The 27,032-nt window shown below is 46.4% G+C and overlaps 1 protein-coding gene across 2 annotated transcripts in view; it reads right to left on the bottom strand.

Annotated features, from left to right (window-relative positions):
* Nucleotides 1-26,906, bottom strand: part of LOC8033424 (monocarboxylate transporter 12-B) — a 33,433-nt gene extending 6,527 nt beyond the window's left edge. Inside the window, exons 1-3 of one of the 2 annotated variants that reach the window (XM_029969747.4) lie at nucleotides 26,752-26,906; nucleotides 1,819-3,237; nucleotides 81-308 (exon numbers count right to left, since the gene is read on the bottom strand). In XM_029969747.4, the coding sequence (XP_029825607.2) occupies nucleotides 81-308; nucleotides 1,819-3,099 (1,509 nt within the window). In that variant the 5' untranslated portion in view covers nucleotides 3,100-3,237; nucleotides 26,752-26,906. Of the gene's footprint in view, nucleotides 1-80; nucleotides 309-1,818; nucleotides 3,238-12,861; nucleotides 13,058-26,751 lie in introns of those variants that run through there. The other variant, XM_029969748.4, reaches the window with a different exon arrangement.
* Between the last annotated feature and the right edge of the window lie 126 nt (nucleotides 26,907-27,032).

Below are 27,032 nucleotides of genomic sequence, written 5' to 3'. Positions count from 1 at the left end.
CCATAGCTATGTTGTCTGCCAGCTACAATACGCCCTCCCCACCGCCGTCGCACCACCGCTGGCAGAGAGGACGGTCTCACCACTCCGAGGGTGTTGAGGATGCCGATGAAGGAGATGAGGAAGGAAGCCCGCTCCTTGTCCACGCCCAGGGTGATGGCGCTGTCCGGGATGTACACGTAGGGGTTGTCCACGCACGAGTTGAGGAGGAAGTTGGACACGCACAGCAGCGTGTAGCGCCCGTTGCGGAACAACGTCACATCCATCGAGTCCAGCACCACCTCCCGCAGGTCCCGCAGCAGCTGGCACATCTGCGCAAGGCAGTTTGCAATTGGCGTCTCTAACACCTTGTCGGGGGTTTTATATTGGACCGGGCGAGAGTGTTCTCGGCTGCCGATTCGACGGGGCACCACGGCTTCCGTGTAATCGACCGAAGAAACATTTTAGGCTCGTCTGCGAGTTTGCAATTGGGCAATATTTAGGGGAAAATGTCTCACCATCGTACAAATAGCAAGAGAGATCTCGCGGCCTTCGACATGCTTGCCCTTAGTTCTCCTCCGTCTGCCGGTCAATTGGCAAGAGACGCGCGAGCTGTCAATGGCTTCCAAAGTGAAATAACAGACAATCACAATTTCAGCACCTGCACGATCTCACTTGGTTGTAGCGCTTGATTCGTAGCAGACAGTCAACTTATTTTTCTGGTCTGTTAGCAGATGACGTACGTCGCCTTTTCTCGTTTTATTTCCGCCTGCGAATGGCACTTTGCAGCAGACGCCATCTTCGCTCGATTTCCGGAAGGCAATTAGATCCCACTCTTGCGATGACCAAAATCAAACCCCTGGAGAACCTAAGAGAAACTGTTTTCTATTTTCCTTGTTTTAGAGCATTTTGGTAAGACAGACACCGAACTTGAGTGAATAATTGGATTACCTGCTTCTCGTTTCCACCTTGCAACGTCACGCTTTTTGAACTAGTATTGGCAGTTAATGCTCCGGTAATTAACCCCCAAGTGCCAATTTTTTTCTTCCAAAAGTAACCTAAAAGTGCCATATTTTTTTTTTTTATTTTGAATTATTTCCCTAGTATTACACATAAAATTTAAAAAGTTCATTACGCAAAAATCAGCGGAGGCGAAAAAAATATTTGCCAACTAAAATGAGTGCTGCCATCTATGATCAGTGCCACAAAACCACTTGGACGAGCCTAGCTCGTCCGTGGAATTGAGGGCTACCGAAAAAAACCACTGGACGAGCTGAGCTTGTCCACGGCATTTTTAGTCAGAAAGTGGCCGACGAGCTCAGCTCGTCCAAGGCATTTAAGGGGTTAAAGTGGCAATTGTTCGGAAAATGCTCCAGGGAACCTTAATACATTAGAGGAACACAAAACAAGCCAGTGGCTGCCTGCGGGTTCAATCACATGATAGCATCCGAGTGAATGAAACTTACGTTGAGATATGACTGCGGATTACCAAAATATCTGTGTTTTACATTAGCGTGGCAACCAATCCAAGGAGTGGCTTGGTGTGCAGCATACAAAGCACAGATGCCCTGGTAATTCAATGCTGCAACCAAATGCTAGTGTCTGATGAGCTTCTAACCTCCAGGTGCTAAGTCGGATGGCATGTAAAACCAAACAACAAGCAGAACAGAAAACACGTGCCTAAAGCAAATGGTAGTACAATACGCCGCTGGCAACCATTTGACCCGCAGAAAACCAACTGCCAGCTCAAACAAGCAGACAACACAAGCACGAAGCCGGCGGTTTGCACAACAACCAGATGACCGACGTGCGTCTGAACCAGACCGCAAGCATGCCACTCACCCTGTCCTCTCCGCTGATGGTCAACATGCTGTTTCGGTAGATGTCTGGGCAGCTGGACGCCCGCAGCCGATACCGCCGGATGTTCAGCATGGCGCCCCGATAGGTCAGGCTGCCCCGCTGAAGCCGCATGTTCCGCAGGCACGCAGAGTCTGCCCTCTGTTGCAGACGGCGCTCGCTCCAGCCGAGCCCGCCGCCGCCGTCCGTCCTTGCGACGGCGACGTGAGGCGGCTGGGCAAAGTTTGGCGGCGTACTCTTGATCGTTGCGTACGGGTCAAGCACGATCGTGTTCCAGATGTTGGGGTATTGCTCCAGAAGAGCACTAAGGTGACCCCCCTCCTTGCTCGAGTTTTCCGAAAGCACGTCCAGCGGCGCGTGCTGGTCCGTGATGTACGTCGGGAGCTGGACCAGAGAGCTGTAGAGCCGCGGCTCGCAGCAAGGAGTTGCGACCTCCTTTGCTGCTTCCACCTCCACCTCTTCCGTGAACGGGTCGAAGTCCCGCATCAGCAGCCCAAAGATGACCATGTTGAGGAAGAAGCCCGCGAGGATGAGCAGCGTGCCCCTCCAGGCGAATGTCTCCAGGAGGTAGATGGTCAGCGGCGCGAAGACAAACGTGCCGATGCCCGTGCCGCACACCGCGAGCCCAGTGGCCAGCGACCGGCGCCGCTCGAAGTAGTATGCCACGATCACGATGGACGCCACGTAGCACAGGGCAAGCCCGAAGCCCGACACGCTGAACGTCAGGAAGAGGAACTCGAGCGAGGTGCTGAAGTAGGACGCCACGAAGCCCCCAGCCGCCATCAGCGCGCCCACGATGCAGACGCGCCGGCAGCCGTATCGGTCCGTCAGCGAAGACGCGATGGGGCCCGTCAGGAGGGGCATGCTGAGGAACAGCGAGCCGACCCAGGCCGTCTTGCCCTTTCCCTCGTCGAAGTACTCGATGAGGTCTACGAACAGCAGGCCGAAGGACATCGCCACGCCGTCTGCTATCATATTAATCATGAACGACGCGAACACCACGACCCAGCCCCAGCCGCCATCCGGCGGCGACGTCCTGCGCACTTTCACATCGCTCGAAGCCGAAGATGCCGAAGAAGTCACCGAACTCTGCTGGTCTAGGAGTCGCGGGGCTGACTCCGGGGACGCCGACTGGCGCCGATCGTCCTTGGCCATTGTCTGTTTTGCTGAACCGGCTGCCATTCCACACGCCGCTGAAGCTGTTGAAGGAGGAGGGGTTCGAGGCGTTGTTCGAGGTTCCTGCTGCTGAAGATCTCGGGCACGCATATACCGAGCTGCTGAAGCAGGGCAAGTTTTGCCATGGGGCACTTGAGGGCGTACAGTTTGTTGCTCAGGCGCAGCTGGTTCATGCCCCGGAGGGGGCGGCGCTGGGGGCTGTCTGCTGCGCTGACGATCCCATCAACTCTGCAACGACGGGAAGCATTCATGAGTTCCCATCAACTCCGCAAGCAACTGAACTGTAAAGGCACACACGCTGGCAACTGCTTACGACAGAGCTCTTGCGATCTTGTACGACGACACAATGTTATGAACGACCGTTTCTTATAGACAGTACTACATCTGACCTTGCAAAGACTGCAAAACCTTTGTTCTAGTGAAATGCAATTTCAATGCCACCTCATAGATGACTCCAGCATGCCAGTTGTCTTCAGAGGTCCCAAGAACTCAGTTGTAAGCAAATGCAAGTATGTGAACCAGCCCAAAGAGTACAAACTGGAGCAAATTAAAAATGTGTGGCGCAGAAAAGAGAAGAGAGACAAGTCGAAGAAATGTATGCACCAGGCACTGAAGCAACGAAAAGTTTCCCGCAATCTCCACGAGCCACAACGGGCGAAAGATCAAAAGTCACGTCGAGCATACAACAGTTGAAAAGCTGACAAGGGCTCTGAAACAGGGCGGGCGGTTCATAAACAAACGCCAGGCCTGTCTGCGGGGCCACAATGCTTAGCTGAAGAGATTGTCTTAAGAAAACATGTGCTGACTGGCAAAACATTATGTCTACATCCCACATACGTTAAAAAGTGAGGATACAGAACAAAATATTTCTAAGTGGAAATCCAAGCAAACACCTGTGCAGCAGTACAAAAAAACAAACAAGAAAACACACAGTTGGCAGCAATTATTTGCCAGTCTGGCTCGGAACCGGCAATGCACCTGCTGATTCTTCAAGTCGAGTAGCTTGAAACAAAATCCAAACAAAAGTGCATGTTCTGCCCCTCTACACACACCAGATTTCCTAATATTGCAAGAAATCGTTTTTCGCACCTACACTATTTCAGACTGGCCGCCTTCTGCGGCCACGAGAGTTTAACGAACAGCTGCTCTTGGAAACTCGAGCAAACAAAGCGTAGTTTGAACGAGTTTATTGACCTTAGTTCTTTGTGATTCAGGCTCCGCACTAATGCGTCTCTAGAAAGTCCCGGATTTATGTTCTCAACTTCTCAGTAGACGGCTTTTGTTTCCAAAGGTACAATATAAAGAAAACGTCAATGCGCAGTTTTTTTTTTTAACATGAAACATTTAAAGGCCATGTTTTTAGATGAAGTGAAGCCTCAAAAAGTGACTGCAAATTTCCTTGCTAAATTTTGCAAGGAAAACAACGTCACATGGCTTCATGGTGACCTAAACGCAAATTCAGTGTCCCTGCTAAATTCAGCGGAAAAATTGACGTCATGTGACATGGTCTTGTGGCCTATACGAAAATTCAGTTTCCACGCTAGATTTAACAGGAAAATAGACGCCACATGACCTCAACACCAATTAAGTTTCTTTGCTAAATTTAGGAGGAAAAATAATGTCACGAATTCGTCAGTTTCCCTGCTAGATTTAGTGGAAAAATTAATATCACATGATTTCAACACCAATTCAGTTTGCCTGCTATATTTAAGGTCTATTCACGCTATGCATCTTGTTGGCGAATCCTGTGTCGCAAAACTAGGTTTCAGGAAACAGATCCCCCGTGTGAATGCGTCCAAAAAAGTGGCGCGCCTCCGAAAAAAGTGGCGTGTGTTCCTCGCTTCTGGAGCAATTTTTCGCTGAAACCTCACCGACGCCTGTCAATCACCCGAAGGAGAAACGCGTACGCCGCCAATGGCCGCTCGACTTCGCTATGACGTCTGACTTTCGAGGAGGAGCGAGCTTTTGGAGGGGTCTGATTTTTGGCCGATTCCGTATGCGAGCCAAAGCCGAAAAAAGAAAAACAAACATGGCGAGCGACCAGCGGAGAATCGGTGCGTATGGGCGTCGAGTCTTGGTCCTACTCGGTTGCAGGCGTGTGAACGGCGCTTTAGCAGTACGGGTTGGTGGCGCGGTGCAGATTCATCCACAGTCGCGATGAGTGCAAGCACCGCATATAAACGTGATGGCTGGGGATAACTTTCTTTTAGCGATGCAAAAATGTCCGAAATGCTTCGAGATCATCCGCCTGTTTTTTGACGTTCGCAGTCTTTCCTGTTTTTGGCAGGACTAGAAAACCCAGTGAGCCAAATCTGACTAAGTTTATCGAGTGGCATTAATAAAACAGACTGTCTCTTCACACTGTGCATACTTCATATCATTTTATTAAAATACGACGACCAACCAATCCTTAAATCAGGGGCCCAACGTTTCGAAACCGGTTCGGCTTCTTCTTCAGGGGCGACTATGGAGGAAAGGAGCCGCAATCTTCTTTTTCCTCTATGACGGAGGCGAATGTGCACGATCCCATCTTTTTCCTATTTGATCGTTTTTTGAAGACAACTGGTGGTGTCCGTTCACATACACAGATGGCAGTGCGCCAAGAGACCTACCAATGTTTGTTGACGTGGTCTGAATGTGCCAAGATTCAAGGAAGAGCCTCCGGCGAGGATTAGTTTCAATGTCCAGGATACATGTGTTTAAAAAGTCAATGCGGTGGTCATTTTTTTCACTGTGTTCAGCAACCGCGCTGCGCTCTTGATCGAAGTTGCGCACATCAGCCTTGTGTTGACGAATCCGTTCATGATAGTTCTTTGTTTCCCCGATGTACGAAAACGGGCACTCCGTGCAGGGAATCTCGTACACCACACCTTGCGCTTTCTCTTTAGGGGGCCGATCTTTTGGTCGTGGCATAAAGCGTCCAAGGGTTGAAACTGGCTTGTGGGCCATCTGAATGCCCTCCTTTGCTAGCACCCATGCCAGCGCTTCACTTGTTCCCTTGATGTATGGGACGCTGATGCGCGTGGTTGGTCGGTTCGGTTTTGACGACGGGCAATATGGTGTATGAAGCTGCCCGTATATCCGTTCTTCTTGAGGTCGCAAATGATGGTTTCTTCTTCTTTTCGTCGGTCAGAATCAGTTGAGCAAAGGTTCTTTGCCCTTGATAGGAGTGTGTTAACCACCGACACTTTATGGCTCGTTGGGTGGTTGGAGTCAAAATGTAAGTATCTTCCGGTGTGCGTTGGTTTCCGGTAAACTGAGAACTGGAGATGGTCTTTCTGCCTTTGTACAAGCACATCGAGAAACGGTGAGGTGTAGTTTTTTTCCCGTTTTACGGTGAATTGGATGTTAGGCTCGATTGAATTGAGGTGTGTCAAAAAGTTGTCTACTTGAGACTTCTTCATGACGCAGAAGCAGTCGTCCACATATCTTAGAAACACCTTGGGGCTTTCAGCAAAGGACAGGAGAGCCTTTTGTTCTATGGCTTCCATGCACAGGTTTGCCGTGGCGACAGAGATGGAGGCCCCCATTGCGGTTCCACTGGTCTGCTTAATGTACTCCCCTTTGAAGCTGAAATAAGTGTTACTCAGGCAGAATTCGAGGAGGCGGCAAAGTTCGTCCACGTTGAGCTTGGTCCTGTTGCTCAAATCGCTGTCTTTCTCCAGGGAGTTTCTGGCAGCCATGACTGCTAAGGGGACCGGAACGCTTGTGAACAGGGATATCACGTCAAAAGATACCAGAATCTCCTCAGCGTTTATCTTTAAATGCGAAATCTTCTCCACGAAGTCGCTGGCATTGCGCACATATGTCAGGGTTTTCCCAACGAGGAGAGATAGTGTAATGAAGGTAGTTTGACAATGCTTTGAGCGGAGAGGTGGTGAAGTCCACGATGGGTCGGAGGGGAACGTCAGGTTTGTGTATTTTTGGAAGTCTGTAGAAACCGGGGGTAAAGCCATTCCGGCAAAGAAGGCGCAGGTGAAGGCTCCTGGAATCACTTTGATACCGAACGATTGATATTCCCGGTGCAGATGACAAGGTCTGGCAAAATTCTCGTGAGTCAATACGTCACAGGTTTCGCGCGTCAAGCTCTACGTGTGAACAGGCAGATTTCGCTGAACTGTGGCGCGTTGAAAAGATGCATCGTGTGAATAAGGCTTTAGCGTGGAAGATGATGCCACATGACTTAATGTCACAAGACCTATTCGCGACCCCAGCAAAACGGACGCCGCCAAGCGAGAAAACCGGGGACCAGCCGGTCCAGGTCGCTCCGCGCCCCTCCGCGTCTCCGGTGACTTTCGCGGAGAACTTGTCGGCGAGGTGGCGAACAATGTAATTTGACGAAGGTCCGAATATTTCTTAAGTTTGCCTGAGTGATCATTAGTGTGGTGAAGCCTCAGTAGATTGTTTTCTTCTATTACGTGTTTGAAAGCCCGTTGACTCCACAGCACACGGTCGCGTGCTTTCGATTTCTTGGATGGGGAGGAATCACGGAAAAACTTTTTTGATTTCTTGTCTGTCTCGAATATCATTCAAAGTGACGACTGCTTGGTAACTGATACTGGAGGGAACATCAGTGTTGCAGTCAAGTGAATGGGAAGGTTCGATAGCTGCTTTTCTTGAGTTTGGTTGTGTTCGGTTAGCTTCAAGTTTGAGCCACCCACGCCGGTCGGTGCGTTGGCTATTCATCTTGGCTGCTTTTCGCCGAAAAAGCCTCTGGACCACATTGAAGGAGTTGGGCTGATTTCGCAATTACTTGATTCAGGAAAACTTGCTCGCTGCAAATGATGAATGAGGAAAATTATCTGTTATCAAAAGGTAGGAGACAAGTCTCGCAACGTAAGATGCTATCACGGCATTTTGACCCTATCGCGCCTCCAATATTTATATTATGAGGACGTCGAAGCCAGCAGCAATATACGTCTACATTGGTCGAAGCAAAGTTCAATGCAGAGAGGTTCTGCGTAAATCTTCAATGAAGACTCTCTTCAGTTTGTCTCCGTGCTGCCGGCTATATAACCATTTGGCTAAGTTTAAGTAGTATGTCTCCGTCTGTCAAATATACTTTTATTCAGCAGCTCACCTAATAGCTAGTCAACTAAGCTCATATTTCAACCCGAAGGATATACTAATATCGCTTTAGTGGGACCATGTACGTAATATAATACATAACCCGCTCGTCAAAATGACTTCTCGATTGCTACTAAAACCTGAATTGAAATACGAGTATCAGCTGCTTAGTGGGGCGCCGGCGGGTTAACATGGTCCTTGGCTCAAGAAGCGGTTGCTTAATTTTCGTAATTTTCCTGCAGCCTGTGTTGTTGGCCGAGCAGACGACTGGAGCTGTTTCGTCAACGCGGATACGCACAAAAGCTCGATTTCGCGGACAGATAAGTCGCATGGTCGAGGTATGCGAGTTAGCTGAAAAGTTACTCTCTGTGGAACAATTCTATAGTCATTGCCGCTTTCCTTAGATGATCAAAACCGATTAGTATGTTACCGTCTCTCTGGAGCCCATAGTTTCGGTTTTGAACGAAATCTCCGAAACGAAAGTTTGACACGAAAAGAACAAAAAAACACCGGCAAAACAAAACTATGCTTTGCAAGTTTATCTGTACCGGCTACACTTGAACCGTCTCAGTTCAAATACCTATCAAATTGGACATTAAACAAAAGAAAATCTGTTAAATTGAACGCGCCACCCGTTCAGGCGGCCCGGCCGAGCCGCCGCGACCTGGACTCAACCGCCATGTTTGTTTGGTGGTGGCGCCCCCTATAGGTCGCTGGAGTCGCGAATACACGATTTCAGTTTCCCCGCTCAGAAAAATTGACGTCATGGGACATGACGCAAATCCAGTTTCCCCGCTAGATTGAGCGGGAAAATTAACTGCATGTGGCCTACACATACATTCAGTTTACCCGCTAGATTTAGCGGGAAAATTGACTCGTGAAAACAGGAGTTAGCACAAAACACTCTAAAACTCACTCTAACACTAACACCACCAAACACTTGCCTTAGCGCTAATGAGTTAGCACAACTAGTGCTAAAGCAAGATTGTTTCATGTAGCAACACAATTGCAGGGCAATTTGTGACACATCTTTTCATAATTATCTAGCCGGATCACGTACAGGGCTTCTAAACCGTTCACGCTTAGAAGCCTCAAATGAAAATACTGAAGGCGAAAAGTTGTCACCCCTCTCAATTGGCTTTTATTGTGACCTGTCCAGTTCCCATCGGTTTTATTCTTACCCGTACTTCTCTGAATTCAACCCTAAGAAGCATTAACAGACTGAACCAAAAGAAGCCGGCACTCCAATTGCCAGTATTGCCAGAGAAACCAACATGCAAAGCGACCATTTCATGCGCATCACACGCGCCGAGCATCTAATTTCAAAACAATAGATAGCATCAAAAAAGCAGAATACCGCACTAACAAAACATTCATAGTTCGGCAAGGACAAAACAAATACCAACACCTTCAACGGTGTGCGTGGTTTCGCGCTTAGCCGGGCACTTTCAAATGCTTGATCGCCACGGCAACGGCCGTCAAAAGGTTAAAAAAAATGTGACTTTCCAAGCTTAAAGGGGCCATGAAACAAGTTTTCAACTTCTTCCTTCTTAGCTTTCGTCTTGAACTCACAAATTGTCCAGCACTACCATAACAGTTCAAAAGGAGGGGGAGGAGGAACTCCCCTCTCGTTTGGACCCACGTTTCTGTACCCAAACGTCGCTACTCTCCCCTTGGAAGATTGGACCGTCGCTCAAAATTCAGACAAAAGTTGTTTTCCCCCAAGCTGACAGTGGTGTGGAAGCTACGTGCTCATGGTCCCTCGTGCAACCCTACGCACAGAGAGTGGGGTCATGATGAAAGGGAGGTGGCTGATTGGTCTGGCAGTTTCTCCGCTAAATTTAGCGGGGAAAGGGAATTGATGTTTGGGCCACAAGACGTGTATTTTCCTGCTAAATTTAGCGGGGAAGCTGGGGCGACTTATAGGTCACGTGCCGTCAATTTCCCCAGGGTGTATAGGTCAAGCAACGTCAATTTTTCCGCTAAATTTAGCGGGTAAACTGACTTTGTGCATTGGTCTCGCAATATCGATTTCCCCGCTAAATTTAGTGGGAAATGCACGGACAGACGGATGGACACTAGTCTGGGGACAGGGGTAGCATTAAAAAGCATTTCATGCTTTAAAAATACAAAGACATAGGTAACTCTTGACAGTCAGCCTTTAATGTTTTCTAACATTAACGTTACTCTAATGCCGTAAAATATGGCGCAAGAAACAGTAAAAATTTTGGGATAACCTTGACAAACTAGGGGATGGGTGCGCTTGTTAGGGCCGATGGCAGAAATGAGGGAGGTGCACATGGTAGGGTGGGCTTCACCGCTTTGCATCAGAGCAGGCGCATCAAGCTTCACCACTGCGCACCGGTGCGCGAGCGTCAAGCTTTACCGTTTTGCACCGGTGCATTAGGAGAAGAGGATGAGGTGCAAAAGCATCTTGTTAGCAAGGTGGGCTCAGAAACGGTAATGCTTGTAAATTGTTTCATGAAGAGCAGGTGGGTGGTTACTAAAAAGTACTAAGTGTTCTATAAGAATAGAACACTTCGTGCCAATGCCGCATCCTCGAGCAATGCACAAAATGGAGGAACGTACATAGAGTTCTTAGCCTTTCGGGTTTTATATTTTTAAATAATCAGGGGGGGGGATTGGGTGCTATTCTTCAGGCTCATAATCGGGAAAAAACCGGGTCTTTCTGAAGCCATTAGGAAATTGGGTTTTCGCGGGTCTTATTTATGAAAGGCAAGTACCTGGAATGTGTTATTTACACAAACAAAAGTCAACAAAGTATATGATACAGCAACGGTGCTCGATTTTGCAGTATATTTCCGCCTTCCGACTCATTCTGAAGCAAATATATGCAGAGGTAACCCTAATCGAAAAGACTTCTTACCATCAAACGAGTGACCGAGAAAGCAGTTCTGAAACAGATCCAGAATTGTTCTTTTCTTCCGTAAATTTAACTGATTTCAAGGCCGATATTCGGGGAGAAATCGGATTTAAAAAAAGACTGTTCAAGGTGCAAAAAATGGGTAATATCCCTAAATATACATGACCCAGAGCCTCTGACGACCTTGAAGTTCCCATGACAGAGAAAGCGAAACACCCGGCCGTGACCCAGTGCCCACAGCAACCTGACAAATCCAGCAACACAGAAAATGAAAGAATGTCTGTAACACAACACCTCTAAATAGAGATGCCGCAAACCTCTTTTGAACCCAAGTTTCGAAGGTCAAACAAAGAAATTCAAAAGGCCAGAAAATGTTTTTTCGACCTTCCTGAGATGAAAAATTGACCAAGTTTCAAACTGTCGAAATTTATTTTACTATACAGATTTGGTGAATTTGGAAACTGCAACCCTGCAAAGTTAAAAAGTTCAACAGACTTCAAAGCCCATCTAGAATTTGATGGTTGAAAATCAATCAAATGTTTGCTAGGCTTAACCTCCAAAATATGCTTTAATGAGAGCTGTTTTAATATTGTTAGGGTGACGCTGTCGGCAATAGAAACGACAGGACAGGACACTATGATAGAACCGACAAAGGACTTTTGAAGGCCGGGCCAGCCACTAGGTGGTCATGAGGGGTGTCGCGAACTTTTGTTGAACCGGATTTTTAGGTCGAACTTTCGGGGTTCGACCCAGTCGAACCGGTTCGACGAACCTTCAAACTTTTCACCAAATTCAACCGGTTCGACTTTGTGGACACTGTGGCCAGACCTTGATACAAGCATGTCTAGGTTTGGAGAATTTTTTTTATGCAGAGGGTTATTTTATTTTATGAACAGTTGCAATTAAAAGAAACCAATTCTAATCACTGAAGATGTTAATAAATTAATTTTTTTTGTACTGTATTAACTGGAATAACCAATCAGCGGTGCCCTTAATTCATCCCTTAGCCATTACCATCCAATCCGAAGCCAACTGGCCAGCCTGTCGCGCATGCGCACATGAGTCGAACCTCAATACAAGGTTCATCGAAATTTTCACGAGTAGTTCGAAAAAGTCGAACCTGGTCGAACTCGAACCTCTGCCAATTCGCGACACCCCTAGTGGTCATGCGCACCACTGCTGCGTTGTCTTCACCTTGCTAACAATACGCTTGAATAAGGCCTTACCCGTTTTGAACCTTTAGCAAGTGCAACAAATCACTAGCAAGTGCAGCAAATTACTGACCACCACTCTAGCACCAAACTGACAAGGATATGTGACAGAAAAAAATAGAAGTAATTAAACTAATTTCTTCAAAGACCGACTCCAAGTTCGAGGAGGCAAGCAGCGGCAATGGCTTTGCCAGCTTTCCCTGAAGCTAAGGTTTATTAACCCTATACGTAAGATTTGTTGAACATAGCTAATCTGTCAGCTTTAAGAGAATGAAAATGCTATTGGACATAAATTCGAGACTTAATTCATAGCTGGAGAAATCGAACCTCAGCAAGATACTTAGACTGAACCATTTGAACTTGGGACTTGAAAGAATTTTGAACATCAAAACTTTCTCATTCTTTGAGCCTAAACTTCACAAAAATTCAAAACCATCAAACACAAACTTTCAGGAATCCAGAGAGCTTCAAACTTTGTGAATTCAAATCTCGCCAGTGTTCGAAAGCTGCTAATATTGCAAGTTCAAACCTAAACGAAGTCTGGAAATTTGTAAGCCTTTCGAACTTGAACATCAGCGACTTTGCGGTGCCTCTATCTCTAACCATCTTTGAACTCCAGCAACACGAAACGTAAAAGAATGCCCATAACCCAGCGGCCATATTTATGCTTCACACGGCCCAGCAACTCACCTCAGCTGCGGCAAACGACCGGAAGACAATCCGTGCCCAAAGCTCGGCGCAGAACGCACTCCGGTTGGTGGAACCCGACCTCACGCGACAAGCGGCGGTGCCGACGACATAGCGCACGGGTCACCAAACGTCGCAGGAGCCCCTCAACACGTTTGGAACCCCGGGCCGCCCTCTCCCGCACAGAGCGATGGAAAGTGAGCGTGCACCGATCGCGGCGTCCCTCGCGATAACTTCCGATAGGCCGATTGCACAACCGAGCATCCCCAAGACGACGGGCCAGGCGCCGATAACAAAGTCTTTGCTGCTCCGATAACGAAATGGGCCCTGGGGGCCGCAAACCCTGCACGTCCGTCACTTTACGGTGCAATGTTACACCTTCGCACCGGCAAGAGGGGCCGAGCCCGCAAAGTTTTGTTTAGTCAAGAGTCGCCTGTTGTGTGGATAAGTCGCCACGTCTGCGCGTTTCAAGATATGAAACCTTCCCGTTTATGAAGCGTTTGAGCACTGGCGCTCGATTGAGCGCGAGCTGCCCATAGTCAGTGAGAGGATTAAAGCACGAGGCGTCTCCTTTTACGTGCATGTGCTCGCAGCATGCACTCATTGCCTTTCGTCGTGCTTTGGCTACGAGTGCAGACTCGAGGCACACAAGCGTCGGGACTCCACCAACAACAAGCTCCCGGTAAGTAGGAGACATTGTTTATATTTCAGAGTCGGGCAATTGCTAGCGGATATCATCCTACTGCATGTCTTGTCATCGGCTTAGCCACTGTGCTTCTCTCCTCCTGCAGTGGGTCAACGCTTGCTACGAAATGCGGACTGCAACGTGGAGAAAACAAAGAAGTCTTGCACGCCACAGCGCTTCGGAGATTGTCGGTTGCATTTTTATCTAGGACGCTCAAACGCCGATAACAAGAGTGCATGCAGTGCACTGAAGCCCCTTCGACGCCAGTCCTAGTATACTCTCTTTTTACGATCGTGGGCCCCCTCTGCCAAAGTATGCGCTACGACCAACCACAAAGATAAGCTTCTGCTAGAAAAAATGGGCCCTCAATTAACCAGAATACTGTCACCAATTTTAGCATGGAGTGCAAAACCCTTTTCCTCCTCCCCCTCCCAAAAAAAAAAATAAAAAGAAGAGAAAAATATCAACTTCAAAACGGCGGTGTTGATGGAACTTCAAAGGCTTTTCCCCAAATTCAGTGACATAAACCGACCTTTATTTCGAAGAGCTGAAGTTGACGGATCTAAAAGAACAACAACAAAAAGAATCAGAGTTTGTTACGAAATTGGTTATGAAAACGGCCAATCTTCTAGCCATACCTAAATCTTGAAGAAATAAGTGACAACCTTTGCGAAAGAGACAGAAAATAACAACCAATGTTATATCCTGCGGACCAAAAAAAGGAAGTAGCAGCAGCGCGATCAGCCGCCTTGTTTTCGTTTTTTATTCGGCGACTAGAATTGACTTGGTGAATGTAAAAACCTCGAAAAACAAGGCAGTCCAAAACTGCCCGGCCAACACGTGTTGACGCGCTGCTTCCAGATCGCGACGCGGCTCGTCAACCCCATTTGGCGATCACAACTAGTTACGAGAACAATCGACACGCGCACAACTTCGACCTACGCTTGGAACTCACTTGGACAACAAGACACACGCGCGACCGACTGAATAGATAGGCCCGGCACAACGCATTCACTTCTCGGCCTTCCGCACCTTTGGGTCAACGCCTTCCGTGGCCACGTGGCCACGCTTGTCTTATCTGTCGCAAACCGGGGTCTTACCGCTCGTCAACAGTACCTATGTTTGCCTACGTACTCGAGATCCTGCACAATCTGGTTTTGGTCTGTTGGATTAGCAACAAGCCAAGGTCAGCAACACCTCGAAACAAGCCGGGGCTGGTTAGTGTTGCATTTTGGTTAGTGTTGCAGCCACGTGAAACAGCCGCACCCTGTTACATTTTCTTGCAGTTGCTGCAATGTTTATGGATTCATTTAACAATACTGCCAACCGCCTGTTTGGCAGCCAAGGCAAGGGTCAATGCTGCTTCACAGGGGTACAGGCAAATTGTGTTCTATTATGCTATACAGGGTGTTTTCACATGACATCAATCCGCCATTTTATTGCTAGATTGAGTAAAAAATGTTTTTTGTTTATCGGAATAATAAAAAAAAGGAATGATGAAGCTTATAAGCTTTTGTGCTCCACCGATTTGAGAATGCCATGTGAATCTTTGAAATACTTGCCTTCAGCAAGCACCAGGCAGCTCATGAGAAAAAAATTCTCAGTGATGGCACCCTATACTGTAAATGACAACTTTTGCAACTCGAAGAATACCATGAAAGACAGATCCCGTGCAAATGTTACCCTATGGTAACAAATACATAGCACACCATTCCCAATTGTGGAATTCTGTGCCAGCAAAAATGTTCCCCAAACCAACACTTCCCGAAACGTCGAACCTGCAAACACGAAGTCGCTTACAGTATAACTAATCACTCAGCCTTTTTTTTTATCAATAATTACACCCCCAATTCAGGGTACAATAGACCCTTTCTGAAATTCAGTCTGGCCACTTTGATCACTATCATCATCATCTGAAAAATGGCATATGTGCCATACCAATGGCGTCTTTCTATTTACTGATGAAGGAACATGTTGAAGATGCGCCTAAGCTGAGGATTCGAGGCCTATACATTCTAGACGTTAGCACGTTGCGAAACCGGAATTGAATGCAAGCGCTGCGTAAGTGTTCATTTCTCTAATTCGAGCCCAGTGAACCTGTTAGTGGCTCAAAATCGACTTCGAAACCCCTTGACTTATAGATCTTTATCAAGGCGTCTGTCTGGGTTGGCACTTCGTTTTGAATGGTTGCATCGTTGTGGGAATCGACACTGGAAGAGATGATCCAGAAAAGCCTGTATAGCGAAAAGTTTATTCTCGTGTGCCGTTGACCTGCAAAAGTGACGGTGCCCGATAAAATACTGCAGGCTACGAGTTCATTGCCGCCATTCGTATGGCAAAGGTTAAACCGCCATTTCAGCCACCAGATGGCACTGAATTTCGGAAAGGGTCTATCACCTATTGGAAATTTTCTGCTGCAGGGCGCTGTTCTACGCACGTTTCGGGCACGCTTTCCAAAATATTATTCCTCCAACAGAGCCCAGAATTCCACAACTTTCCCGTAATGCCATTCACCTGCAGCTTTACGAGGACTGTACCTTCCAGAAGAAACAAACCCAAGAGTCACCCAAACAAGGAACTGAATGGAAAACTTCTGTTTACGTCGTGCCTAAAAGTGTGTGGGGAGGAGGGGCCTTCCCCCTTTCCCTCCACCCCTTCTTTTTTTAGCCTTCTGGATCACAGCCAGAATGTTCTCGCAACTTCCCTCGCAGTCCATACGTCAAATTCCAAAACAAACCTCCACCAAAGTCCTGTAACAATGGGAGAGTGGTGCCCGTGATTAAAGCGCACGCGGTGCGGCAATTAACTTTAGACGGGACCGACGACGCCCCGAGCCAAGTTCAAGGTTGGGGCCAGGCTCTATATATATATATAGAGAGAGAAAGACCTTGTCGCTGCCATGACGACGCTCACCGAAAAACAATGGTTACGACAGCTGGAAGCATTTGGCCCCTGTCATTGAAAACAGGTTAAGAGAATAAAAAAAAAGTATCCTTTCTCCACTTTTTAATAAGAAAAACCAAAAAACCAACAATGTACGTGGCTTCCAGAAGCCGCGTTCAAAGCACTCTCTGAAATTAAAGCTTCTCTTGCATATTTCTGCGATTTTATTTTTGATGGTGTGTCGTCCCTGACCCTGACCTGACACCCCCCACACTATTTTTGGGCTCACCCGAGATCAATGAAACGGGCCACTGTGGCAAAAGGGTCGTGAACAATAAACTTGATAATTATTAGCAAGCGATATTGCAATTGAGGTTACTTAATTTATGAAGACCTTGCAATTCGATTAGAGCAAGATCACAAAAATATTGTCAGTTAGTCCTATATCTCATGATAAGTTATAATGGCGCAAGTGTTCATAAGTCATGCTATATGCACAAGGCACGTTAGAGATAATGAATATAATCCCGGGGAAGCTGCTTGTGCCAATACAATTTCTTTCAATTAATTCTCTTTTAATGGCTCTGTTTAATCGCCCTTGAGTGTATGCATTAGTCCATTCTTTGCTCACCTACAGCAAATGCCAGCAGAGCACCCCTTGTGATATGCTCAGTCCTAGGCTTTTCGAGGTGTTAAAAAGCAAACAAATAAATACACAACTATTATAATTACTACTACATAATACAAAATAATACAACACTGAGCGAGTGTTAAAATACTTGAAACAGCACTAGTATGCACAATATTTGAAATAATGAAACAACAAAATGTACAAATGTACAAAGTACACAAGTGTTAATTCAAAAAAACAAAAGCAGTCAATTAATCTATGTTTGCGCTATTCCCAATAGTCATAAAAAACTCATTAACAAATATGAAACACACATTTTTTAATTTATAGTATTGCTCAAATTAGAGGTTTTCAATCAATGCAATAAGAAAACCACAGGAATTGCAGACTCATTGCACCGAGCTATTCAGCCAGCCACTGAATAGTCGGTCAGCACAACTCCGTTCCCTCGAGGAAAATTCAGCCGCGTTTCGCGAGGCGAGCCTGCACTGGAACCCTCGAAAATAGGGCAGGACTAGACATCCGTCCTGCGGTCCACACACTATTCATCCAGCCATCAACCAAAAACAATAGACAAACATCCACAACAAAAACAAAAAGAAACAAAAAGTGACTTACGTCATTTCTGCACACAAAAATTTCCCAAGCCTCCGGTTACAACTCTCATCCTGCCAGACAGAACGGAAAGCGTCCTCTCGTTTCCCCACCACACTCACATTTGTGCGAGGTTACCCTTGATTTACTGCCACTGCGGGATGCCATCAACAGTTACGCAGATTTCTTTTTGTTCCGTATGTCGCCAATTACGAGAGTGTAACTCGAATATAATAAGCTAGACAACGATGTTCTCAACCCAAGACTGAAGCAGGAGGATTTGGATTGGAAAATCCTTATAAAAATGTTTTACAGTGGAAGAGAGAGCAACAGGGGCAGACAGTGTGGTAAACTTCCACCAGCTCGCCTGCACACTGACTGTAATAAAGCTAGACAAATCTGCAATCCTTGCGACGTGAACACTTGTCGACGAGCAGTTGAAATAATAGTGTGTGCATGGTTGACCTTGCTCGTATTTTTTTCTTATTGATACACATTCTTTTTTTTTAAATTTCCATTTTTACGATAGTGTACCACTTTTTAGGTGTAGTGCCGTTTGTGGACACACAAAAAATAAAGATTATTATTATTATAATGCCACACCGCAAAGGCTGGTCCACACATCTGCATTTGACTGTGCTCGAATGGCAGCCCTGGAACCTCTTCGACCGGCGTATATAATTTTATAATCCTTCTTGAAATTCATTCTTACACTGTGAACTTGAAATCATTTTGATAACTTTATAAGCGACCATTTCTCGTAGGTAGTCCGTAGATGTGATCTCGTGAATGCCGCGCAATGACCAGTCCATTTAACCCAAAGGACCGTTCATATTGTCCGTGAGAGCACATAAACGGAGCTTGAAGCGTCACTGCGATTGCCGGAAGGAGAAGGTAAGTTTAATCTTTGCGTAGCAGGTAGCCAAACGACCTGCACTTAGCCGATGGAAGCCTTTCCAACAGATAATCGAATAAGACAGCTTGAATGGAGGAATTCGGAGGAAGGCAAACGGAGAAACGGAATCGTAACGCTTTCCCACAAATGGATTGCCGGTGCCAATTGATATGACGCGAGATAAAAGGCAATCTTACGAGTGTTTGCACCCGACCCTATTACCGCACACTCGAACGCAGTCGTACGTGATTGACTGATAGCGTGCTCAATCGGCTCCGTCACGCGAGATTGGTCGCCTCTCGAAGAGCCCGCACGTGGCGCATCGATTATTCCCGCCACCCGATTAGCTGATAGCGATGAGTCATCGATCTGGGAGTATTTTTCTTGTTATAGCATGGTTTCCAAAACTCTCTCGCTGCAGCTTCATGAGCGATTTGGCGTATGATGCCTCGCCGAATGATATCTTAGGTGCCAGGAAGTCGTCAAAATGAATAGATGTTCTTGTGACAAACGTTTGAGAGAGTGTACCAGTTTACTGAAGTAAACTATCACTGAACAGTGGAACAGCCAAACGATCACACGAAACATTGAAACAAAATCATGTGGGCAATAAGAGTCTCCCCATGTGCAATTTCCTTCGCTGCAATTTGGGGCAATCTGTAGTGTCGTAATTGCTTGTCGGATGTTTTTTCCTGCACGCGGCTAGCTTTTTAGTGATTCGAGCATTGCATCTCCTGTTACCTCTTGCTTGCCCAAGGCCAAGCTAATAGATTTATCGTTGATGATAGCAACCCCTAAAGCAGAACCTCAAAGTGTTCACTTTACTCATACACACAGAAATAAGAAACCCATTATAATGAGATAAGCTAAAGTTAATCTGTGCACGAAAAATTTTCGAAGTAAGGAGACATTATAATATTGGTATATCTACATCTAACGTAGAACAAATAATTAGGTATGTAACTATGGTTCATTTAGATACAGAATATATTTTATTATCTTCAAAACATTGCTTTTTACTTCAATCTTTGTTGTTGTTTCGTTCCTTCTTTTGGGGGAGGGGTAGGGGGGCATCCAATGACAGAAGGATTGTCTTGTACACAGGGGGGCCACTTGATCCCATTGTCACGTGCCTCCTAGATAGTCACAGGTGACTAGCCAAGCGGCCTTCATTCAGGTATGAGTAACCGCATGCGTGAACACACGTCAGTGTCATGTGCTGCATCGCAGATGCTTCTTCAATGTGCATCGTGTGACCTTCCTTGGGAGCGTTTGTGACACCTCTGACTCTAAATCAAGGCACGTGTACGACGCCGACTATGTAGGCAAAGCGGCTTTGCGTTTTTCGTCTTCGATCAAACGATGAAAAGTAAAATTAAAGGAAACTGGCTGACAAATTTTATATATGTGATATTTGTGGCTACTATTTTAGGACCAAATAAGGCTGCCTCCAAATGTTGTTAGTCGGAACACCTTTTCTCCCAAGTTCTGGCGCCCGTCAATCGAGACAAAATTAAAAAATAAACATGTAGGCTCATTTCTAAACTCAAACCCCCCCCCCTTAAGTTTGCCATTCATTGCAACTTTATATAAACAAAAACCTTTGCACTCAGTTGGAGCTAACCTTTCGTTCTGCGAGTGTGAACACGGAAAGGGTCGCAGGTTGTGGGCACCCTGGCGGCTCCCAAGCCAAGTTGCCCGACTGCGAGGCTCAAGCCGAACTTTTCCCGCGTGGCGGCGACGTCGCGCCAGCCACGCGCACATCGGATGCGCCGCCTTGATAAGGCAGATCAGAGGCGGCGCACAGGGAGTCGCTGCCTGGACTCCGGCACCGCCGGTTGCAATGTTAATCGTCTTGTCCATGTCCAATTAAATGTAGTTTCTTGTTGTTGAAACCGTTGGCTCCGTGTTGTTCCTCCGGGTCGGGTATGCAGCAAGGCAAACCGACCACAATGGCGCCCAACGTGGGGCCAACGGTTTCCGACTTCCATGGACGGTGGCCATGGAAGTCGGAACCCGCTAAGGAGTGTGTAACAACTCACCCACTGAGTGACGCCGCTCGAGGCTTCGCAGCCTCCCTCGCCAACAGGTGGGAAGGTCCGTTTCGCGTGCGTGAAAAGTGCTCGCCACTCACTTACAAACTAGTTAACTGTGAGTCTAGTGAGGAAACCGGACCTGTTCATGTCACCGACCTTAAACGATTTTTCCAAGCAGAAGACGAAGATTCCTCGCAGGACCGGAACGACACTGACGGCAGTCCCGTTCCGGAAACCCCCTTGTCTCCACCAAGGCGGCGGTATAACCTGCGACGTCGGTGACACCAAAGAGAGAGGAACTTTTTTTTTGTCTCCTTGGCCTCTTTCGCATTTTGGGGGTAGTTTTCTACTTCCACGGATCTGCCCCTTTTTCAAGAGGGGGGGAGAAGATTGTGTGCCCACCTCAGATCCGTTATTTCAAACTTTCTGGAAGGGGTCCGAAGATAACGTCAGGCTCAGCCCTCAACTGAGTCCCATGTCGTCTGCTTCCATGTTTTCTACGAAGATGACTCATGGACAAAACCGTCGCCACACCCGCCATCTGAACGACACGGCGGCCGATCTCATCGTGGACCGCGGCCACCCTCTACAGGACTACGTGCAAAGCAGCCACCTGGTGGAGCCCTGATCCCGAGCAAGCGACAAGCTGGAGCTGACCGAGCCGCCGCGCTCGTCAGCAGCCGCCGCGCTCGTCCAGCAGGCGCCGGCCGGACTCACAACGTCAGTCCGCCCAACAGCGCCATCCACCCCCTGACGCCCACAACGTCTCCGTCATCGATATGCCGGACGAAGCTTGAGGGGGGGGAAGTGTGGGCACCCTGGCGGCTCCCAAGCCAAGTTGCCCGACTGCGAGGCTCAAGCCGAACTTTTCCCGCGTGGCGGCGACGTCGCGCCAGCCACGCGCACATCGGATGCGCCGCCTTGATAAGGCAGATCAGAGGCGGCGCACAGGGAGTCGCTGCCTGGACTCCGGCACCGCCGGTTGCAATGTTAATCGTCTTGTCCATGTCCAATTAAATGTAGTTTCTTGTTGTTGAAACCGTTGGCTCCGTGTTGTTCCTCCGGGTCGGGTATGCAGCAAGGCAAACCGACCACAAGGTTGACATGAGGGAAACGTGCCTCAATTACGACTTAAACTTTTTTTTTTTACCTCATTAAAGTTTTTATCACTAGCACTCACGCAACCCTCATATAACTGATCTTTATGTAACCACTACATACCTCTCTTACAGTTTGATGCTAAGCTACATGCCATAATGAGGTCCCGCGAAATCCAAATACGCAACTACCACTTTAAAAAAAATCTCAATCCAACATGCAACGGCGCGAGACGGCTGCCCTGCTTTGCAAAGCATCCGACGGGAGGATTTCCGCCATCGTTACCGAGACGCAGTTGTTGCCCCCGGCATCCCAGCTGCTTGCAGCTGGCAATCTGGGTTCCAAACGAGGCCGGGACGAAGTCCCCGCTGTCGTTCCGACGAGCCGGAGGTACACTGAACGCAATACTGCCGCGTGAATGGCCGAGAAGGAAGCCTACTCCGCACTTCTAGTAGATTCGCGTTTACTTTTACCCAAAACGTTTGAGGTACCGAGGGCAATAGATAAGAGGGCCGACACGACCTTGCCGAGTCAGTGTTCAGAGTGTTCCGACGCTCAAACATTCTAGGCCGAATGTTAGAGATATGGAGCGTACCAAACAGGGAGCACAGCGACTCACACGGAAACTCCTGCGCTGGTCAGCTGTTGCACCGACACCTCGACACCCGCTGCCGCTTTACCAACGCTCGTTTTCACTTATGTTTATGGCACAAATTCGCCGATTACACCTTTTTTTTTTTAGGTTTTACATTTGACAATCTTTTGACACAGCTATCTATGCCTGCTCTGATTATTTCAAAGCTAGGCCTCAAGCAATTTGCGTGCAGTCTTATCATTCCCCTGCCAATGATTTTAATGTTATTAAAGTTAGGGCGACAACGACAATCCGCAACGTGTAAAATTAAGGTAAGTGCCCCCTGATGTTGATTTTAATGACAAATAGCAAATTACTCGAGGCCTTTAAAATAATCAAAGCAGGCAAAGATAGCTGCGCAAGTCCCCCCCAGGCGTCTGTTTATCTGCACTCAAAGGAAATCAAGTTTCTTAGATTTCAGTGGCTCATAGGTTGTTGTGCTAATCCTGTGTCTTTTAGCTTGTCATTCCCGCATGTTGCCTTGAGGCTTTTATCTTGTTGCTGTTAAGTGTCTTGTTTTTACATTTTTTGATATGTGGTTGCTGCGGCTGGTTTTTGTGTGTTTCTTCAATAAACTTTCACCTGTCAGTCAGCGCTCGTCCCGTCCACTTTCTTCTACTCGTCTTTGTGTTTGTTGCACTCTTTTCTCGATTTAGTCATGAACCAACTCACCTGCATTGCCACCTTACCGCAAAAAAAAAATGCTCTGCCCACAGGAAACGAAATTCCACCCACAAAAACACATCACTGCCCGCCAAAAAAAATAAAAAAGTAAAAAAATGCAATGTTTAACTTGCAGAAGCATGTTAGGCATGAAGCAGACCTTCATTTCTGTAAACAACAATCTTAAAAAAAGAAAAAAAAAAGGAGGCACATTGATGGGTGCTGTTCAATTTCTGCGATGCCGGAAAAATGGCACGTTCGTACAGAGTGGCACATCATTTTCCTCTGCAAATTCGGGGGCGAAGCCTCCTTTATAGTTAATACGTTGTAAGAGACTATAAGCCCTATAGTTTCAGACGGAAGCTTCAACTAACCAAAGTGGTTTGCAGCTTTGTGTGTCTGTAGCAAAGAGACATACTTAGCTGGTAGAGTATACATACCCTCTCATTCCCTCTATGCACCTTACACACTCCTACCATCCAAAGAAAAAACACAAAAACCCCAGAACCAATAATTGACCAGGCTGTTTACTTAAAGCCAGCAACTACAGCTACAGACTTTCCCCGTTGCTACACACCTTGTAACAAGTTACGCAAGTACCGTCGCTGCCCTCAAACGAAGAGGAAAAGTCAGTTTCTGAGAAATTGCATGGCGTCTCTTTCATTTTGCCACGGTTCCGATATGCTACCGTACACTGGGCCCGGATATTTCATCAAACACCGTTTCATTAAAGCCGTCTCATCGAACGCCGTTTCATAGAACACCATTTCATCGAAGCCATTTTTTTTTTAATGCCGCCTACTGGAGTAGAAGGGATTCTACATATAAGAAGGAATTTTCTTTTAGCACCAGGAGGATAGCAGTGTTATGCTAGTGATTATAATTTCTCAACTTATAAATCTGTAAAAGAACCTTTTTTTTTTCTTTCCTATTTCTACTCTTTTTCCTAGTAAATGATATGACTTTTGTTATCAATGTGGCCAATAAAAGCCAGGAACACTGACGACTTTTTAAATCTGTGAACATACGTCCGTTCAAGCGCCTATCTTCATCATTGCAGAGACGTCTTCTGTTTCAAGACGAAGATGTGTCCTTGAAGCAGTGGTATGTCTCCATGTTGCATAATACGAAAAAAATAAATAAAAGACCTGTCTCCCCTTTTTGTTAACTTATTGTAACCGACACAACCGTGGACCTGCCGGAATTTCGACATACAGCGTGCATTCTTAAAAAGAAGCTACTATCCTAGGATAAAATGAAAATACTGCGGAGAATAGCCGATTCCCTTTTCAGAATGTGACTTTGACACATGAACAAAGAGGGGGATGAAGTGGGAAAAAGCGTGTAATGAAGAACAGCCGCTTACCTCATCAGAAAAGAATAAGTCGCGTAACCATTCAGGTTTTGATATTAAAGCTACCTTCTATAATTCAGTATCCAACATTTGGGTAAAAAAAAAAAAACTGACCGGGGTAGTAATTCTATTTCTGGTGATTCGAGAGCGGCGTCAAAACTATTGCAAAATCGATAGTAAACTATGTTAAAAGTACTGTGTAATACTCCAAAATTTAATAAAGGGAAGTTCCACGAGACGGCGCCAAGCGATTCAATGAAACGGGGTTTGATGAATCGGCGTTCGATGAAATGTCCTCATTCGATGAAACAATGTTCAATGAAATGGCATTCGATAAAATGTTTGGGTGGGGTACCCACCGTATACACATAAGACCTTGCAAAACGTCAATTGATATAGAACAAAAAAAAAACAGTAAACAAACCCAGTTATTCTAATCAGCGAACACATTATGAGTAATTCGGCACCATGCAATTGCACAAATGCACATGATCTTACTACAATATAACTGATAACTATAAGATAAAAATATCAATTATCTCATCATCAATGCCATTATAACACTGCAGTGCAATAGAGAGAATACCAGTAAAGTCATGCAAATAGCAGAAGGTGTCAAGATTTGTATGCCTCGAAAGAACTGTGGGTAGAAAACACGACCAATTGGCTGGCCCATCCAAAAGTGTATATACAAGGGCTGCTATATCCCAAACATTTCTGACATGCAACTTCTCCGTTTGCTCAATAAACTATGTGCCATAATCAGGCCTTCCACCCCTATACCAAAGGGCCCCACAGTGCCTCTACAAATCTACCATTAAAAAAATCCCAACTCACCATAAAAAAAAAATAATAATTTTACAACTAGTGTAACGCTGCTTCATATCCCTATGTGCATATAGAATCAGACATGCAACATGAAATCGGTGGCCACTTGTGTTAGCGCATTGCAGAACCAAGAGATCCTGGCCTCAGTCCCCTTCCCAGTTCATGTGGATAAGCATCATATACTGGTGTGGGGTAGTGTATCTTTACTGCGTGGTGCACGTTAAACACCCTGCAGGCTGGCAGTGGTTCTGCATTCACTAAATTTCTCATCTACGACACAGACACCAGACACCCAATGGTGCCGGTAGAACTTCCCCCAGTCTAAACATACACGAAACACAATTACAGACATACAACTACTTACATACAGTAGTCTGCCCAACACAAAACGAGTTCAACCGGCTGCTATTTATACACCCCAACGTCGATGTACTGCTTTTCCCCATGCTAGACATCTTAATGGTAGGGTCACTGCTAGACCGTTCCATCACTCGGAATCTAAATGTGGGCTGGCAATCATGTGCACGTAATTACACACACCCAGCGATCCTTCCCACGGCACATTTCGACGGCAAACTGTCAGAGGCAGGTGACCTTGGAAGAGCTAGAAGATGATGGGGGGTTTGATTATGACATAGCCGGTGATGGTGCCTGTCGCAAGTCACTTCGACGCGTTTGGCGTATCGTTTATGGTTGATGCAAACCTTGGCAATAAAAAGGGTCATACTGGAAAAGAAGATTGCACAACGCCGAGGAAGAAAAAAATCCTAGCAATGAAGCGTAATCGAGTTAAAGAGAAGAATGAATGGTGGTGAGACTTAGCATTTAATATATTTCTATATTTATACATCGCTTAACGTTATTCGCGCGCGCGGGGTGCGATGTTGGGGAAATAAAATTTGAGGGACTCGCCAAGCTATGTAACATGTGATGTCGTACGTTAGTGACGATTTAACGAAGATGTTAATTTTGGGCTCGCAGCGTTTCTTGGCGCATATTGTCGAATTTTTTTTTCATCCGCGAGAGCTTCACAAATATAAAATATATATATAAAAAACCTTAAATAAAAAAAGAAAAAAAAATTTTGCCTCGCACGGAGATAAAAACGCAACTATGATCGCAGCGGTTTATATTTGCTCAATAAGCGACAGAACGCAGGGCAGTTGGTTGGTCGTTGGAGTAGAGGTTGACAGCGCACGCGAGCTTGGAAATAGAAACACCTCTGCAATGCCGTCAAAACACTGCAACCGCAACCTTCATCCCGGAAAAAAAAGAAAAACAAAAAAAGTTGACTTTGGTCGAGCTTGCGTTCCGCGGATATCGAAATCTCGCGAAATATTTCCTCTAAACGCCGCAAAATTCATTAACTAAGGACGGCGCTACAAGGACTGTAGCGTTCTACCTAACCTTCCAAACAAAAAGAAACAAGAGCGAAGCGAAATTATAAAAAAAATATATACGTGTATAAAACAAAAAAATCTTCCGATCAGCTGCGGCAATCCGAAAGAGGGGTTCTTCGAAGCGCTCACTCGTTTTTCGACGCTTCTTTGGGGAAAATAACGCGATATTGGGCGCCAAGAGAGGCTACTTACCTCATAATTTGTTTCTCAGCTGATCATGAAGAGAACAAAACTTGTTTTTGTGGGCTCCGAATCGACGAAAAAACACTGGAAACAAAAACCTACAACACCCTCCGTGCGTCCATGCGAGGGGGCTCCCTTGGTAACGCACTCGACTTATCAAGCGCACGGGAGCACGCTGGTCACGAGAGTAAGTTAATGTTACTTTGAAGCTAAACCAAACTAAGTTTAATTTTTGGTAGCTAATATATTTTATAACGATAGACTGTGGTCGTTGTTCTCGGTAGCATTGT

The sequence above is a fragment of the Ixodes scapularis genome, unplaced genomic scaffold (genome assembly GCF_016920785.2).
Source record: "Ixodes scapularis isolate PalLabHiFi unplaced genomic scaffold, ASM1692078v2 PGA_scaffold6__148_contigs__length_123643588, whole genome shotgun sequence".
NCBI classification, from domain to species: Eukaryota; Metazoa; Arthropoda; class Arachnida; order Ixodida; family Ixodidae; genus Ixodes; species Ixodes scapularis.
The sequence above is the reverse complement of the archived record's forward strand: the minus strand, read 5'-3'. Positions and strand labels throughout refer to the sequence as shown.